Source organism: Alligator mississippiensis, chromosome 4 (genome assembly GCF_030867095.1).
Source record: "Alligator mississippiensis isolate rAllMis1 chromosome 4, rAllMis1, whole genome shotgun sequence".
NCBI classification, from domain to species: Eukaryota; Metazoa; Chordata; order Crocodylia; family Alligatoridae; genus Alligator; species Alligator mississippiensis.
In genome coordinates this window covers 140,620,875-140,638,676 of record NC_081827.1, presented here as the reverse complement: position 1 = coordinate 140,638,676, position 17,802 = coordinate 140,620,875, and the positions used below count along the sequence as shown (strand labels likewise).

At 43.7% G+C, this 17,802-nt stretch overlaps 1 protein-coding gene across 1 annotated transcript in view; it reads right to left on the bottom strand.

Moving 5' to 3' along the window:
* The window catches only part of ANO2 (anoctamin 2), a 313,194-nt gene that overhangs the window by 284,772 nt on the left and 10,620 nt on the right, over positions 1–17,802 (bottom strand). Inside the window, exons 5-6 of the mRNA XM_019482201.2 lie at positions 12,118–12,302; positions 8,876–9,280 (exon numbers count right to left, since the gene is read on the bottom strand). Coding sequence (XP_019337746.1) covers positions 8,876–9,280; positions 12,118–12,302 — 590 coding nt within the window. The remainder of the gene's footprint in view (positions 1–8,875; positions 9,281–12,117; positions 12,303–17,802) is intronic.

The following is a 17,802-nucleotide window of genomic DNA, read 5'->3' as shown; positions in this document are numbered from 1 at the left end:
AATGGAGCTTTGTCTTATGCATACAAAACCAAAGCTTGTTTCTGCTTAAAGTAGGTTTGACAAGGAAGACCTTAAGCTATATTTTACAGGATCTAGTGACAAAAGCTTACAGGTAGGGTTAAAAAAAAGGTGGGGGGGGCAGGGGGATGACCTAGATAAAGGCCAGGAAATGTGAAGAAATATGGGAAATCTTAGTAGGACAAAAAGTAGTGGGGCAAGCTGCTAGCCATCCTAGATGCCTAATGCAAGAAGGATAGGGAATAAGCAGGAAGAGTTGGCAGTCCAACATGTAGTACCACAGCCAAAATGTTTATATAATTGGGATAATGGGACTTGAGGGAATAGTTCACATCTGGAAAATTGGCATGGATGGGTATAGCATGTTCAGGAAGGCCAGCCAAGAAAAAAGGGAGGAGTTGTTGTGTTTCATAGGAATGACATATATACTTCTTCTGAAGTTCAAAACAAAGAGGGAGATAGTTATACTGAAAGTCTCTAAGATAAAAGGGGAAAAACAGAAATATTATGGTTGACATCTACTTTACACCACCAAATGGGGAGAAAGCTATTTTAAACAAACTGAAGTGTCCAAATCACAAATCTGGTGGGTATGGGTGATTGAATTGCTCAGATAACGGCTAGCAAGGTAACACAGCAGAGCGCAGACGATCTAGAAAGTTCTTAGATTATATGGAGGACATTTTTTTAAATATACAGATGGCAGAGAAACCAACTAATGGGGGGGCTCTTCTCAATTGCTTCTTAGTGCTAGGGAGGAACTAGTTGAGGATATGAAGGTGGAAGTTCAATTTGGATGACAGTGATCTTGAAAATGGTAGATGGTTCTGATCCTATGGAAAGGAAGAGAGGAGAGCAGCAGGCTAAAGACTTAACTTCAGAAAAGCAGATTATGACAAACTCAGAGAACTGACAGGCAGAATCACATGGGAGGCAAGTCTGAGGGAAAGAAGAGTACAGGGAAGTTAGCTCTCTAAAGAGCAGTGTTAAGAGCACACTATCTTGATATGAAAGAAGGACAGGAAGTATAGGTAGAAGCCTTCTTGGCTAAACCACAAGCACTTCAACAACTGGACATTTAAAAAGGAATCTTATAGAAACTGAAAACTTGTCTATATTACTAAGAATGAGTATAGCATGAGCATGTAAGGGCAAAATCAGAAAAGCTAAGACGCAGATTGTGATACAGCTTGCAAGGGACATAAAAGGTAACAAAAACAGTACTCTATAAATGTCAGAAGGAAGGGGAATAAAAACAAGTAAAGCATAGGTCCCTGAATTTGGAGAAGAAGCTAATGTGGTACAATGCAAAGAAGGCTGAAATATTTACTTTTATTTTATTTTTTCATTATTTCATCTTCACAAAAAAGATCAACTGTCAGCTGACTACTGCAATGAGTATCAAGGACACGGAGTGAGGGGAGAAGAGTGGCAGAAATTCAGCCTAGAGTAAGGGGAAAAACACCATGACAATTACCACCAGTACCTGGATAAGTTAAATACTATCAAGTCAGCAGGACCTGATAAGATTCATCCTAGAGTTCGCAAGGGACTGGCTGAATGAATTGCAGAGGTTTTGGTTGTTATATTTGGGCTCAGACAGAAGTGCAGCTCCTGGCTGTAACTGACAATACTTTGCTGGTTTTCCCTAGCAAGGGCCACTCCTCCCTCCCAGGCCACCCTGTTTTCAGAATGGGAGTAGGGAACGAGAGTAGAGAGAGCTCGGTCTAGGGGTTCCTCAGCCAGCACTGGAGGTGGGGGTGCGTAAATTGGAGCCCACCCCCCACCTCAGGGAAGCTCCAATACACCTGCCCCACCCTCCAATGAGCAGGTGAAAAAACCCCAGACTAAACTCTCTGCACTCCCTTCCCCGCTCCCATTCTGAAAACAGTTCAGAGGCTGGTAGGCAGGCAGACAAGTTACAGAAAATACTATGTTTTGAAACATCTTCATCTGAACCCTCATGCAGATTTTCGCCCAATCAGCCATTTTTCAAGAGGTGGCAGCTGTGCACTTGTGTTTGGTCATGGCTATAGACTGCTTTCTGTGTGGTCAGATTGGGTGAAAATTGTCACTTCTGTCTGCACTCTTTGGGAACGCATGGGGTGCATCCACACATGCAAGCTCGTGCGCTTACAGCAGCTCAAAGAGAAGCGGTGCAAATTTGAACTGAGGCTCTTTGTTGTGGAGCAAATTGTGCCACTTGGGGCAAAATAACCCTGCCTGGCTCCTCCCGGATCTGCAGCCAGGAGGAGCTAGAGCCTGGGGCCAGCACAGGTGCTGGCCTCAGCATTATAAAAACCTGCCCTGGCCAGCAGCTCAGGGGTACTTGCCCTCAGGATCTTCTGAGGCCCAGCCACTTGATATCTGGGGACACTAGCCCTTTGTGTCAGCTAGACTGCTGAAGCAACATACCAAATTCACTTTTTAAAATACCCCAAAATCCACATTCTTCCACATTTAGAACAAAAGAGAGAGAGAAAAGGATTGATCAGATGGGCAATGTTTTATTGCTATATTTACAGTGTTAAAGAAATTTGGAAGCCTACCAGCGTCTCTAGCATCATAATAAAATAAATCCTAAATATCTATATGTTTTAATGTTTGCTTTTAGTTTCCTTATCACATGGTGGGTGGGTGATGGGGGGGACGTGGGGTTTGCAGGAGGGGGTGGGAAGGCAGGCGTGGGGATGTGAGTCAGTGTGTTGGTAGGTGCGGTGGGGCTGTGGGTGTGGGGGCTGCTTAGGAGGGTTGCGCCCCATGCATGAACACCTCATGCCCTCGGTGGCTGGGGGAGCATGTTGGCATTGGTGGCAGTGGGAGCATGGTGGTGGCGGTAAGCGGGGAGTTCCCGCAGATGCTGCCGGCGCTGTCAGCGGCAGGGGGGGTGGGGGTGGTGAGCACCAACCAGGGGTTGGCAACCCACCACAGACACCACCGGCAGCATCAGACAAGCAGGAGAATGAGCAGAGGGATGGAGATGAGCAGAAGGCTGGAGACAAGCCCCTGGAAATGAACTGGAGACTTCCTTTGCTGTCTCTAGCCTCCTGCTCCTTTTCTGCTACTGCTGGTGAGTGTGGGGGACTGGGAGAGCAAGTGGGGAGCTGGGGGACTGAATGGGGGGTGGGAGAAATGAATGGGAGATGGGAGGAATGAACAGGGGGGCAGGGGGAATGAAGGAGGGGTGGGGGGAATGAACGGGGGGGCAGGGGACAGGAGGAATGAGCCTCCTGCCTGTTCTGCTATTCTCTCCAGCCTCCTGCTTGTTCTCCTGCTCATCTTCAGCCTCCAGAGCCTGGAGAAGAGCAAAGGAATGAGCAGGGGGCTGGAGACTGGGGGAGGGGGGAGTTAGTGGGGAGCTTCTCTGCTACTGCTGGTGAGTGTGGCAGGGGCTGGGAAAGTGAGCAGGGAGCTGAGGGAACCAACAGGGGATGGGGGGAATGAACGGGAAGCCAGGGGAACGAGTGGTGCATGGGGGGAACAAATGGGGAGTTAGGGAAAGGAACTGGGAGTTGGGGCCAGGCAGGCCCCCCCACAAGGTCCCCTGGCCCCTCCTCCAGCCCCTCAACTTCCTATTTACTTGGCACAAGCCAGTCCAGGTCCCTGCAGCTTGCACCGCTGCCTGGCCCACATAGGCAGGAAGCATGCTTCGGCACCAGAGAAAAGGGCCAACCACAGAGATGCTTTGGCAGGCTACCAAAGTGTCTCTGTGAAGAACCAAGCCTCTGGTTGCCTCATGTCCTCCTTTTCCGTTGTTTAAAGATGGGCACTATATTTGTCCTTTCTCAGTCTTGGGACCTTGCTTGACCTCCAAGGGCACATCCAAACGAGCACACACATGCCTCTTGTAGCGTGTCAAACCCCTTTGAGAGACTACATGAGGCACATGTGGGAACAAAAAAAAAAACCGTTCCCCCGCTCTGCAAATTTGCATCGTGGGGGCAAAATGAGACCCTTGGATATCCAGGGGTCAAAAAATACTCCAGGGGAAAAAAACAGGTCAAGGCATGGTCCAGGACCGTGGACACCCAGAACACTCATTTTAATTTTTACAGAAAGTCGGGATCGGCCTCTGAAATCCAGAACTGTCCCGGCCAAACTGAGATGTATGTTCACCCTATATATGCATAGTATTTTAAATATGATTTAGCAGCTGGAAGCAAGGCAGAGAGCCAGCTTAGGTGGAGAAGATGCTACTGATAAACAAAGCTGTGCAGAAAACAGCTGTGAAACCAAGAAAGAAAGAGTTTCAAGCAATATCTGTCTGTGTATATTTTGGGGCATTGGATATGTTTAGGAATCCTAAATCTGTTATTCCATGGGTTGGATTAATTAATAAATAGATTTTTAAAAATTATCTAAGAAAAGCATTTTAAGAAGTATTTTCATCCCTGAAGTGTTATTTAGCAATATGCATTTCATTTATAACAAGTGGTAAAGTGATCCATTGTGTCAGAGTGCCATGATGCCTCTCAAATGTCTTACCATTCTCTTCCTATTAGGTTTTAGCAATATACATAATCCTGGGGTGAATACAGCACACTGTACAGAATTGTCATTAAAGTAGCAATGCAATTCAAATTTAAGTTAAATACTGATGTTCTGTGATAGGTGAAAGTGTGTGTTGATGGAGCATCTCAAGCAGCTTCAGATACTGACTGAGCCAACAGAAAAGGGCAAATGGGGATTAGTACTTTCTGGGGATATAGGAGGGAATTCTTCTAAGCCAACAACACCCTGAGCCATAAATCAAGGCATTGTTAACCTCATTGGTGCCTATTCTTAACAGAAGAAAATGCAAGCTTGTTAGATCTATAACCAAATACATGAGCCTACATCACTGTATAATTATCTCCCTTCATAATGTCAAACAGGTCAGATTCAGAGACATGTTCTAGTACTCCACCACATTGTGCTATGAGACAACAGAATATGATAACGTATGCTGGGCCTCTCTCTTGAAATCCTTGCTTTACATTTATTAAACAGCATGTATCTACCAGAATCTTTCAATGAGAGAACAAAACAAGCAAGGAATATTAATTTTGGGCAGAGCAAGGCAATCAGTTAATGATGGAGAAGTATAAGCAAGTTGGGAAGTGGTGGAAATGTTTTAATTTACAGGTGAGAAGTGGTAGAGATAGAGATAGGATAGGGTCCAGTGTAGTTGCTCCTGTACCCTGATCTTTTTATTTTTAAATTAAAAACAGTCTGAATTCTCATTCTGTTTAGTGACTCAAAACTAGCATTGAATTGATCATTCAATCTGGTAATTCAAATAAGGCATCTCCTTTATCAAGTTATTCAGTTTTCAACAGGCAAATACAAACAGAATATTAACATGACAAGTTTAAACAAAGGAAGAAAAAAATTAAGTGGAAAATATTTTATATCCTAGCTCTTAAAAGAATAGTAGCAATGAGGCAGAGCGTACGTTAACTGAAGCACTCTCTAGCAAGGTTAGAAGCAGGGTAGGCAGGCCACAAAAAAATGACTGTATAAAATCTAGTCTCCTGTGGGCCAGCTAGTTAGATATAAAAAACACCATGATAGGCTCACGTAGCTGAATGAACCTTAGAGTTTTTACCAACAGTGTTAACAGAGATCAAGATTAAGCTGCCTTACTTATAGTGAAATACAGGAAGATCAGCCTTACTCCTAGTGAAATACAAATCAACAAAGGGGTATAAACAGAGAAATCCACATATTAATAATGCTACAAGTGAAGGATCCTGTCAATCAGGCAAAAGGAGGAGAAGGAAAAAAACAACCAATCAATCCAACTGTCAGCACGACAAACCACTAAAATATACCAGGAGAGAGACGACTTCACGGGGCAGAACTTGTGGATTAGTATGCCCTTCTTTGGATTTTCAAGCTTTTATGGCATCCTGCACATTTCTGCATAAGGCTGAGAAAGACATTCTCAAGTCAGACTCATTCTTCTGTTTGACATGATGCTTATGGTCAGCTCTTTGCTATATCAATGGAGAGAACCTCTCCTTATGAAATGCCACAAAAAGATAACAACATGGAAGCCTCTACACAGTTTTGAAGGACCTTGTGAAAAGGAAAAAAAACAAACCTGTGGGCTGAAAAAAAAAAAGAATATTATATTCCCCCCAGATTCTTCTCAGCCGGGGGAGGAGAGAAAAAGCACAGAGCCTGCATGAACCCCTCAACTAGTAGGGAAGTGAAATGCGCACACAGTGCTCTTTGCTTTGGTGCCACTTGACATCTTCTTATCTATACCATTCTCACCTCAACCTGCTATTTCCAACCCCCCTGACTCCCCTATCTGCTAGAAAAATGAGAGAAAAAAATGAAAGCATTCCCCTGAGATATTCAAGTTTTAGAAAGAAATAGAAACCATTCTCATCAATCTTCAAAAACAGAAATAAGGCCTATGCTTCTCTGAACAAGTTAGTCTCTAAGGTGCCACCCTGCCCTCCTGCCATTCAAAATTCATCATTGAATATATTTTCCTCAAAAATCTTTTATTCCATTAAAAAGGGTTGTTTCCCTCCCCCTCCTACACCATTAACAAAACCTTGATGAAAAATTATCAGCAACACTCCCAACAAACAAATTTCTCCATAAATTATTTTATTCAAAACAACATGCTGTATATTACTAGAGACACATTCACAACTGATTTTCAAGTGGGTGATAATATGAAAAAAACAAATCTTCTACTTGTATTTCTAGTCCTGTACAGGTTAATCTGAAGGAAGCTTTATAAAAAAAGAGCTGATCTCACAGAGTTTCTGATTTTTATTGTTATGCGATCACAGAAATACAGCTAATGAAGTTTCAGTTACTATCAAACCTCAACCTAAAACTCAGCACAAAACCAATCTGGATCTGAACTTCAACTTCTTCAGTTCACTGCCCAATTCACTTTTGTACCAAACAAGTGTGTTCCTTCAGCCAAAATAACTGCAGCCAAGCAAAGCAACACAGTATACAAGGAAACCACAAGAGGTGTCAGAAGACCTTGAATTGCTTTTCAGCCCTGCCATTGACTTGATATGTGAAACCCACCAAGTCATTTAAGCCCATATTTCCAGAGGTGGTTGGTATTTGGGGCTCACTTTTCAGAAATACTAAGCAGTTGCACTGAAATAAATAAGAACCACAGGATTTAAATACTTACAAAAACAAGGCCTCTGGTTTCTAGAGCCAGGTACCCATAGCTTAGAAGCACCCAAAATGAGAAGCCTCTACAGACTTTATTGTAGCAAATATGAATATCTCTGGCTTCCAAAAAAGCTAGAAGGGAGAGCATGTTTGAGGACACTGAATCTGCAATGTAGGCATAACCTTAGCTTCAGTTCTCAATCTGCAAACTGGGGTTGATAACAGGTATGTTGTGAGCATAGATACATTAAAGATTGTGAGATGCCTGTAATATAGATGTATAGTGACTATAGGGTTACATACAGACATTGCATTTTCCCAGGATAAGCCATTTTATTCCAGGACAAAGTACAATTGTTCAGACACCCATGTCCATTGTCCCAGGATAAATCCTAAAAAAGTTCACAGGATAAGAAGTACTAACCGTTTATTCTGGGACATTATACATTTCATTTGGACAGTTATCCCAGGACTGCATCCTTGAATCAATGACAGAAAAGCAGCAGCACACTCAGCCACTCACTAAACCCTGATTAGAAAGGTGATGTGCATACATGCCAATCCCAGGATATTTCTGTTTCAGGACAAACACAGGCACAACTTGTCCATATATACTTTCAACACTCAAAGACATTTTAACAACTCTGTATATTCGATGTAAAACTTAAGCACAAAGATATGTTTTAAAATTATATTAAAATAAATTAAAAGTGATATGATCTCATATTCAATTGAGGAAAAAACAATTAACAATTCACTGCAAAGAAAAAGAATATTTAGACACCAAATATTTTTTCTAGTAAAAGAAAACAAAATTGAATTATCTTATTAAAGGAAATGGCAAATATGATGAGTGGCTTAAATTTTCAGTATCAGTTTTTTCATCTTTTAACATTTTAAATATAAACATTAAGTAAGTAAATCAGATCCAAGCAATGAAATGTTTAGAAAAAATATTAAAAGTTAATTTCATATTTCAAACAAATTTCTGAATATGCACATACTTGACCTCCCCCCCACCCCCCCGCTTCCCCCCAAAGGCCTGCCAGCAGACTATAAACTAGGTATTGTCAGTGTTAAAGCGCAGATTTCAGGGAGAAACTCATTAGCTGGTAACAATAGCAATTTGTTATCTTTAGGACTAGGCTAGAGGTAGACACAACGTATATTTTTAAAATATGGCCAGTGCACAAGAAATGTTGGGAAAAGAAGAGATGGGGGTAGTAGTACCATATGCTTTTTTATTCCTAATGAATACAGTGCAGGCCCCGTATCTCCTCTCACTTAGCACCAGTGCAGGTCAGTGATAACTTCAGCATAGTCACACCAGTTGAAAGCAATGAAAGAAGGGATTTCTGCAGGCTTTGGGTCATGCCTTCACAGTGTAAGGACAACAGTGCCTCTAAGCTGCATTTGAAGCACGAGATGACCTTTGCTTCATGCCAGATCCAGTGCTTGTAGTGGAACATGAACAATCTGTTCTAGTTCCTTCAGATTTGAAACCTCAAACCACAACTGTGTACTCTGGTCTGGGCAAGAGAGTTTTGTGAAGGAAAGCCAGAAAGAAGAGTCCAGGTTGCCCCAGGGTGTTCACCAGTGCTTTCACCCCCGCCACATTAGGAGCCTCTCCATATTTACTTTCTGTACTGAATTCAGGCAACATCTTGCCAGTGAGAAGCCCAGTGCTACACTGGGGGAATGCTCCTTGCCCTCTTACCTCAATGTCTTTCTCTATTTCCAGCCCAGCTTCCATGAGGTTGCGCTCATACTCCTCCCTCTGCTCTTGTTTCTCCTCCTCCAGGGCATCCAGGGGGCTCAGTTCAATCACGTGAACACCTGCCTGATCTGGCTGCTGCTGGGGCATATTCTGGTCATGATTTTGCTGTGGCTGCTCTTCACCATGGCTTTTTCCTGTCTCCCCATTAGAAACAACAGCCAAATTGACAGGTCTGTGCAAGCCACCCAGAGAGCCACCAGATGGATGATGGTGAGAGGTGCGTTTTCGGTAGTGATAGGCCAAAACATAGTCTACTTTCCTCTTGCTGTCCCTGAAATGCATTACACTTGGGGATGCTCCATCCATAGCCCTTGCGTGAGGTCTGTCCAGGTAGTTGTTAATAATCTGAAAGCAAAAAGGAAAAATCTCAGATGAAGAAAATGTCCAAAACCAGGCTTGCAACAAGGCTCAGGGCCTTGCACTGTATAAACCCAAGAAAGCATTAGCTGTCTGAAGTAAATGCTGGGGATTAACTGGGGATCTGTGTAAGCAGAAGGAGCCCAGATTAAATCATGTGGAGGATCAGTTTTGCCTGCAAAGATGTACGACTCAGGCCAGCACTTTCCAGTATATTCTGGTGCCTATAAAAAAAATAACAGGCACTACTTACCTATCTACCTCACTCACATGCTTGGAAAACAATGATTCTGTCTTTGGGGCCTGTACATACATACCTAATTCACCAATCTGTATCCGCATTCTAGATATGAATGGGTAGGATAGTAAGGTGCACAATGTGGATTGGAGACATGGTGGGGTACATGTTGTGAGCCAGGCTGTGCTGTGGTGGAGGGAGTTCAGGGCAACGTGTGTTCTGAATGGAGGAAAAGAAAGAAACAGTACTGTGGTCTGGGGCATGGAGGAGGACTTGCAAGGTGTTAGGAGGAGAAGTAAGGCTGGCCTAAGGGAAGAGAGTTTGGGAGACACCAAGCCGGGGCTGTGGAGACTTGAGAAAATAATACGTAGTGCCTGGATTGGTATCAAGATGTAACAATTTTCAGCATGAATACATTTTAATATTTATTATAATTTGAGACTGCTAGACTGAGCAATGCACTTCTACATATCATAGAAAGGAAATGAAAAGGGAGTCATTCTGCACTGTATCCACACTCCACTTGTGAGCACCCTTTCTTTAAAAAGTTGCTTCAAATGAGCTAAAAACAATTTTCTTCCATGACCCACAGCCCAGATGTCTTTGTCCTGACCACAGCCTGTAACCATGTACCCTCAGCTCTGACCATCATCAAAGTACATCAATGCACATTTCAATTCTGCAATTTCTGTGCAAAACTTTAATCCCTGTTTTAAGACAATCACTAAAACAGGTCACTTGTAAGTTTCCCAAATTTTATGAAAAGCCTATTTAACACCACAGTCCCTTCCACACACCCTAGGACAGGCCATGACTATGTACAATGTAATTTATGAAACGTGAAGCAAGCCCCCATTAACCATACAAATTAATGAACATGTATAGGAGCAAATGTAGTAAAGGTGTTTAACCTTCTTGTTGATTGTTTGAGATCAGTGTGGAGATGGGCAGCTTGTAGAAAGAGATGTATGAGATAGAGAAGGGGACTGATGAGTGAAGTGTGTTGAATTAAATTAACAACAACTTTCTTTTGGCAAACTATGCCATCTAGCAACCTTATCCCAAGGCTCTTTCATCTGAATTTCTTTTGTAGCTATTTCTATGGATAACACAGTGCTTGTTGACATGCTTCATCCCCTGTATGCTTTTCTGCAGGGTCCTAATATCTCCTGTGTTCACCTCTCATTGCTACTGTGCTTCACCTCCTGGCTTCTCAATTATCTACACCCATTCTCCATGTTGCTGCATAAATCCTCCCTCCGCATATCATCCCACTCTGCACAGATCAGACAGTTCCCCATGTGACTCCTCTGGATGCTTCACACACACACACCTTAAACCCCTTGCTCTGGCATACAATTAAACTTGCACTCGCACCCTAAACTGACCAAGAATCAACATGTTCCCCTTTTCTCATTTGAGTCACTGACATACTGTACTCACGGGCAGTCCATGCAGATTCTCTGGTTCCATCCCTGACATGGTGCAAACCCCAAACCTCAGGCTCCTAAACGCTCTTCCACAGAGCTTCACACAACACACTCCACGGGGAAAGATGTCACCACCCCCTGGTTGCTGGCATCAGCAGCAATCCAGGGAAATCCATTAGCAGGCTCTACAGGATCCCAGCATATCCTCCTTCTTCTCTTTATTTGTGGGTGTGGGGGGGGGTGGGGGGTGGGGGGGGGGGGGGGGGGGGGGGGGGGAGGAAATGGAATGAGGCAGGTCTGAGAACATGGGGGGGGGGGGGGGGGGGGGGGGGGGGGGGGGGGGGGGGGGGGGGGGGGGGGGGGGGTCATCCCAGCAGCTGCTACCTGAGAAGCTGCCATAGCAACCTCCAAGGGAGGATGTTGCCACAACCACACAAAGAAAGGAAATGAGCAGATGCAAAGATGCCTATTTCTTTCTGTCTCCCTCTCTCTCAGGTCCCCAAGGCAGTGAAGCTTTTGTCCAAGTACAGCTGGTGTAATTCTGGTTGGGGGGGGGGGGGGGGGGGGGGGGGGGGGGGGGGTGATTTGCAGGCTTGCGGGAGATATTTTATATTGTAAGAGATGAAAACAAATATAAATGATAATTGTTAATAATAAAGTTCTTCAAGTTCTAAGAAACAGTGGTTAGTGTGTTTTAAGAAATCAGTGGTTAGTGTGTTCTGTATATGTTGGTTATATAAGGGATTGCTCTAAGGTTCTTGGGATTGATCTAAGCTGCTTCTGGTTCTGCATTTTGTTGCTCCAGAAAATGCTTCCAGGGGGGTGAGTTAATGACAAGGCTGGGCTAACTGATTGCCAGGGGCTGTGAGTCAAGGCAGATTTTCTTTTCTTCTCACTTACAACAAAAAATTATGCAACAGCCCAAGCTGGAATCAAACCTGAATGCAGTTACTATTTCAGAATTATCCCAAGGAACCTGAACTGTTGAGTAAAGTGGTGACATTTTACATATGGTCACTTGGGTCACTTTTCTCACTAATAGGCAAAAGGAACATAACCCTGTTCTCTCCTCCCACCCCTCTTCCCACCCCCATGGCTATCCCTCCTTGTCAACAGTACTAATGGAATAAGTCAACAATTATAATAATCCTACTTACAGCATTGTCACAAGTCTCTGTGCAGCCAGATGGCTCAACAGCCCTATTGATACTGTCACAATGCCCAGAGGGCTGATTTTGAGGGATGGTGAGGTATCTGTTGTTGTAAGTTGATGGAGAGCCCTCAACATATTCTGCTGTTTTCTGTCCACTTTGGGTAGGATTCAAGTGGCTTAAAGGAATATCTGAGGATAAAAAATAAAAATTGTCTGATGTCAGTAACATAGCTGGCATTTCTTTAAGTACTTCTTCACAGGACTCTGAATGGGTGCCAGTCATAAATTTTTTTTCTGACTTTGAGTGTGTGGAGAGAACCATATAAAAAAAAATCACATTGTGTAGCAGAAAGCCCCTTTTCCTCTTGCCTGCAGTTGCTCTCCCCTCCTTGGATATGTTTTTCCTCTTCTACCTTTTCTTCCTTCCTCTTTCTTTCATTTTAAGATAAGGAATTGTGTTTTGAAATTTGTATGTGTGCATTTTGTATCTCCCCTTGTATTTTGGTATTTTTATCTATTTGTTTGCCATGGCATTACTTTTGTCGCTTATCTTTTATACTCCTCACCTTTCAACTTTCAACTAAATGTGTTTAGTTTCATAAGCTATACATTGTAACAATGTTAACAAGGGCAGGGATCAAACTGCCCTTCCCTGCATCAGGCTGGCCCCCGAAAGAGGGAGTGAATCAGTGATTGAATGTGTAACATGGTAGCAGGCAGCAATTAACACCTAAGGAAACTGCAGATCAACCAATGGAAGAACTCAACAGAAGACAATGTAACAACCTGGAAATCTCTAAACATCACTGATCAAGGGCTAGAAGCCCTGGCCTGAGTTAATCAATGCCGGGGACCAACTTCTGGGCTGAATATCTCCAGATCGACCGCTCCCAGAGCCCTATTCAAAATTCATCAACGGACTCCCAAACCTGCACGTACATGAGGATGACCCCTGGGGCTGACAGATGCCATCCAGTAGCCACCGAGGGGGAAGTCCCACGAGGGTCAACGACCCCTGGATTGGGCAAGCCTGAAAACTGGGGAGTCACCAAAGTCTGCCAAGGACAGATAAAAAGCAGTGAAAAGTGACCCTCAGTGGCACCCTCTTGATCTCCAACTCGACCAGACCTGTCCAGCCAGAAGGACTAGCTGGCGACCCCCTTCTGGAAGATAACACCACGCTAAAAGAAGCCTCAACAGCAGACTCCAGTGCTTGTAGGATAGGTATACCTGACTCTTGTAGCTTCCTACTGTGTGTGTGCATATGTGTGTGTGTGGGGTGGGACGGGGACCAGCCCCAAGGTTTATGATTTAACTTCATTACAGTGTTTCAATCCACCTAATAAACCAGAATTTTAAGGATCCCGAGTTGGACATTTGTAGCCAACAATTGAAACACCAAATACTGTATTTGCATGTGAATTAGTGAGGGCAAGGATGGGAAAGAGGCAAAAATGATATAGACATGCTGCACTATATGCAAATAGATTTGCTAAAGCCTTTCTGATATTGCTGAGAAATGTTTTAACTCACTGCCTGAAACACAAGTTTAAGAGTTAGGAAGTCTCTACATGTAGACAGAAATTACATTTGTCATGTGATCGGCCCCTTGAAAACACTGTACAGCTGTGCCCAAACAGAAATGCATGGCTGTAGAGTGCTCTGATTGCACAACAAATTAACACTCCTTATATAAGGGTTCAAATGAAGGTGCTACAAAGTGAAGTGCCTTCATTAACTTCTGTCTGCTCTAGCAGCTAGGCTGAATCAGCCCAGCCTCATCCTCAATGATGTCTCAGGATAGGAGGGGGAGAAGGCATGGGAGGGAGGTCGATTCTGGCTACCCTGGAGGAGGGAAGCAGGTAGATTGGAGCCCCCTCACCCCACCTCATGGTGTGGGACTCAAATCCACCTCCTTCCCCCCACTCCAATGTGACTGGCAAACCCCAAAACGGACCTCCTTCTCCCCCTCCCATGTTGAGACAGCACCAGGAATGGAAGGGGGGTGGGATTAGGGGAAGAAGTTGCAGATAGGCAGTCTCTCTCTCTGGATCAGCTTCAAATAAGAGCTCAATCCCCCATCCTCCCGACCCAACAGCTAACATGTTGGGTTGGGAGTGTCAGTCTAACTCATGGCACTTTCTGTGAAGCACCACAAGTTAGACCATGGAGCTGCATTTTTGTCTGCACCCTCTGTTCTTCTCCTAGTTCTATAAATGATTCTGGCAAGTCACATGTAACATCTCTGAGTCACAATCTCTCCATCTGTAAGTGTGGATAATATAATTCCACACCCAAATGTGTTTTTAAGACTAAATAAATTGATCCTCAGATGGAAAGTGATACAAATCATTATATTAGAAGAATTATCCCAGTGCAACAAAGAGGTTGTATAGTGAAGCACTCTGAAAAATCAGGAAATACAACAGCCAAAGTTGATTGTACAAGCAAAATTCTGGTTTTACATTAGAAATGGACCAAAGCAGACACTTCAGAACCAAGGTTATAAATTTCAGGAGAATTTTGATATATAGCATTGGCTGGTTCCTGTATTCTGGCCTGGAAGGTCCCATATATCAAATCTACTATGATGCAGCCAAAATCTCATAAGAATGAATACAGTCAATATGTCAGACTCATGGCTGATTTCCCAAAATGGTCACAGTTTGAACCAAATAGCTCATGAGATTTGAACACCAACAAATACCAAAACTACAGCTGAGTGGGCCTTCAGAGCAAACCATGAAAAATCCTACCATTAGCTTGATAATGTGCAATGTGGCCATCATGTTTCTGACCCACCTCCTATCTTGACATATCCTATACTGTAACCTGTAATCAAAGGCTAACAGACACCTCCCCAGTACAACACTGGATGCATGCACATATTTATGTTGCAGAACTATGCATAGCTGAGTACATAACACAGAAAGAAAGCTTAGAAAAAAGCACAAAGTCAGTCCCAAATGATCAATGGCATGTTAACATGCAGCGATGGCAAAAAGTATCTGGGCTTGCAATGTGTGTGACCCACACCCACAGAGCATGTGGTGGCTGGGCCTCAGACATGATTGATCTGAACTCCTCCAGTAAAGACAAAGTACCAGCCAAGGAAAAACCATCAGCATTTTAATAATTTAATATTTCTGACCCACCAGTTTTTCTCATGCTCTCAAGGAGATTCACACTTGTTTTCCTTTAATGAAGCACATAATGATACCATGAGGGAAACTTCAAGGAAAATAATTAATTACTGGAAGTTTCAGTCCCACTGGCCACACTCACCGTTTCTCAAATATTCTCAGTCAAAGCCCTGGATATTTGACAAAATCATAAAATAGTCAATTAAAGGCCTTGAGTTTTGTAAGTACCTTTAGCTGGGCCTGGGTTAAATCACTGAAGAACATTTTTGGTGACTATAAACTGAGCTCACTTTCATTGTTCTTGCTTTTGCAGGGCTAGATTGTGAACCTTTCACTAATGTGGGTAAGCAGTTGGTATGGCCTGGACTTTCCAAAGTTAAGTTTTTCAGTGAAAATGCAGTTACTGCAATATTGAAACATGGTAAGTTTTACTTTTGCCAAAAAGACTGATTTTGGGTCAGGACAAATCTATACAAAATAGTTCAATCCAAAGCAAAATATCTAGGTTCATTCAACTGAACCAGGATGTATTTTCAATGAATGAATTTGACTTCAATCCACATCAGTTTTTGGTATTGCAACCCCTGATGGGAGATGTAGTATGTACATATATGCCTATGTAGAGCCCAGCTCTCCACTGTCATCTTTTAACCGTAAGTCAACTACAGCCATATTCTATTCCACATATGAGGCCTATAAGCGGACTTAGGTGCCTAAGTGTATTTCTATTCCACCCTGCTGGAGTCCCTGAAAAATCATTAATGCAAAAGGGGGAGCTGAGGAGTCCTCCTGCTTCTTTTTTTTATCGGATTATCTACAAAAGCAGATGCATTAATGAATTTTCAGGGACTTGGACAGCATGGAATAAAATCACACTTAGGCACCTAAATCCACTTAGACATCTTATAGGTTGCATACAGTTGGTCTCCTACTCTTTACCACTCACATTCTGCACATAATCTAGAGGAGAAGTTTACTGGTAGGACCATTGACTCAGGGAGAGGAGGGTCTGACAGTAAAGTGGGGTGGGGTGCATCAGTGGAAAGAAGTTGGAGCGGGCAGAAGGTAAGGGGGCTACTTGACCACCTAGATTTATTTCCCTGCTATAGTAGTGTGAGGGGGACAAATTCAAAGCAAACCTCTATGGCTCGAGGGATGGGAGGGAAGCCTATCAAAAGGGATAACCATGGATGTGAGGGGTAAAATATAATGGAACAACGGAGAGCAAAAGTATATCGAGCATTTTTCTATATTCAAGGCATACTGCTGGCAAGGAAAAAGGGACTGCCACACATCTGGCTGGGGAAAGTATTCTGGCAGTAAGACTACCTAAAGTTTTATATCTTCGTATGATGTTCATATTGAGATTTTGCTTGTGTATACTACAATTAGTTTTCTACTGGTGGTGCAGTCTCTGGCAGGTTAATTTTCATAAATTTCATAGACATTAGGGCTGGAAAGGACCTCAGAAGATCATTGAGTCCAGCCCCTTGCCCGAAGGGCAGGAAGTCAGCTGGGGTCATAGGATGCCAACAAGATAAGCATCCAATTTTATCTTGAAGGTGTTCAATGTAGGTGCTTGAACCACCTCTGATGGCAGGCCATTCCAGACTTCGGGGGCTCGGACAGTAAAAAAATTCTTCCTTATGTCCAGCCTGAAATGCTCTTGCAGTAGTTTATAACATTCGACCTCGTCATCCCTTGGGGCACTCTAATGAACAAATATTCCCCCAGATACTGGTGGTCACCCCTGATAAACTTACAGGTGGCCATCAGCTCACCCCTGAGCCCATGTTTTTCCAGGCTAAAGAGCCCCATAGCTCTCAGCCTGTCGTTGTAAGGTCTGCTTCCCTGACCTCTGATCATGCATGTGGCTCTTCTCTGGACTCTCTCAAGCTTCTCCACATCCTTTTTGAATTGTGGGGCCTAAAACTGGACGCAGTACTCCAGCTGCAACCTCACCAAGGCTGAATACAATGGGAGAATGACATCCTGGGATTTGCTTGAGAAGCATCTATGGATGCAAGCCAGCGTTTTGGTCACTTTACTAGCTGCAGCATCGCATTAAAGCCTCATGTTCATCTTGTGGTCAATGATGACCCCCAAGTCTCTTTCTTCCATAGTGCTAGCCATTGTAGCACTGCCGAGTCTATAAGGATGCTGCAGGTTTTTCCTCCCAAGGTTGAGAACCTTGCATTTTTTGGCGTTAAACACCGTCAGGTTCTCGTCCTCCCATTGGCTGAGCCTGTCCAGGTCAGCCTGGATCGCCCTCCTGTCTTCAGGTGTGGATGCTTTGCCCCAAAGTTTGGTGTCTTCAGCGAACTTGGCCAGTCCACTTCTGACTCCAATGTCCACATCATTAATGAAGATGTTGAACAGTATGAGTCCAAGGACAGAGCCTTGGGGGACCCCACTGGTCACAGGGCACCATGACAATTAACTTCCGTCAATTACCACCCTCTGGGTCTGGCCAATTTCCCAGCCAGCGGATCATGGAGGACCCAAGGCCACAATTGACCAGTTTCGCCATGAGGTGATCATGGGAT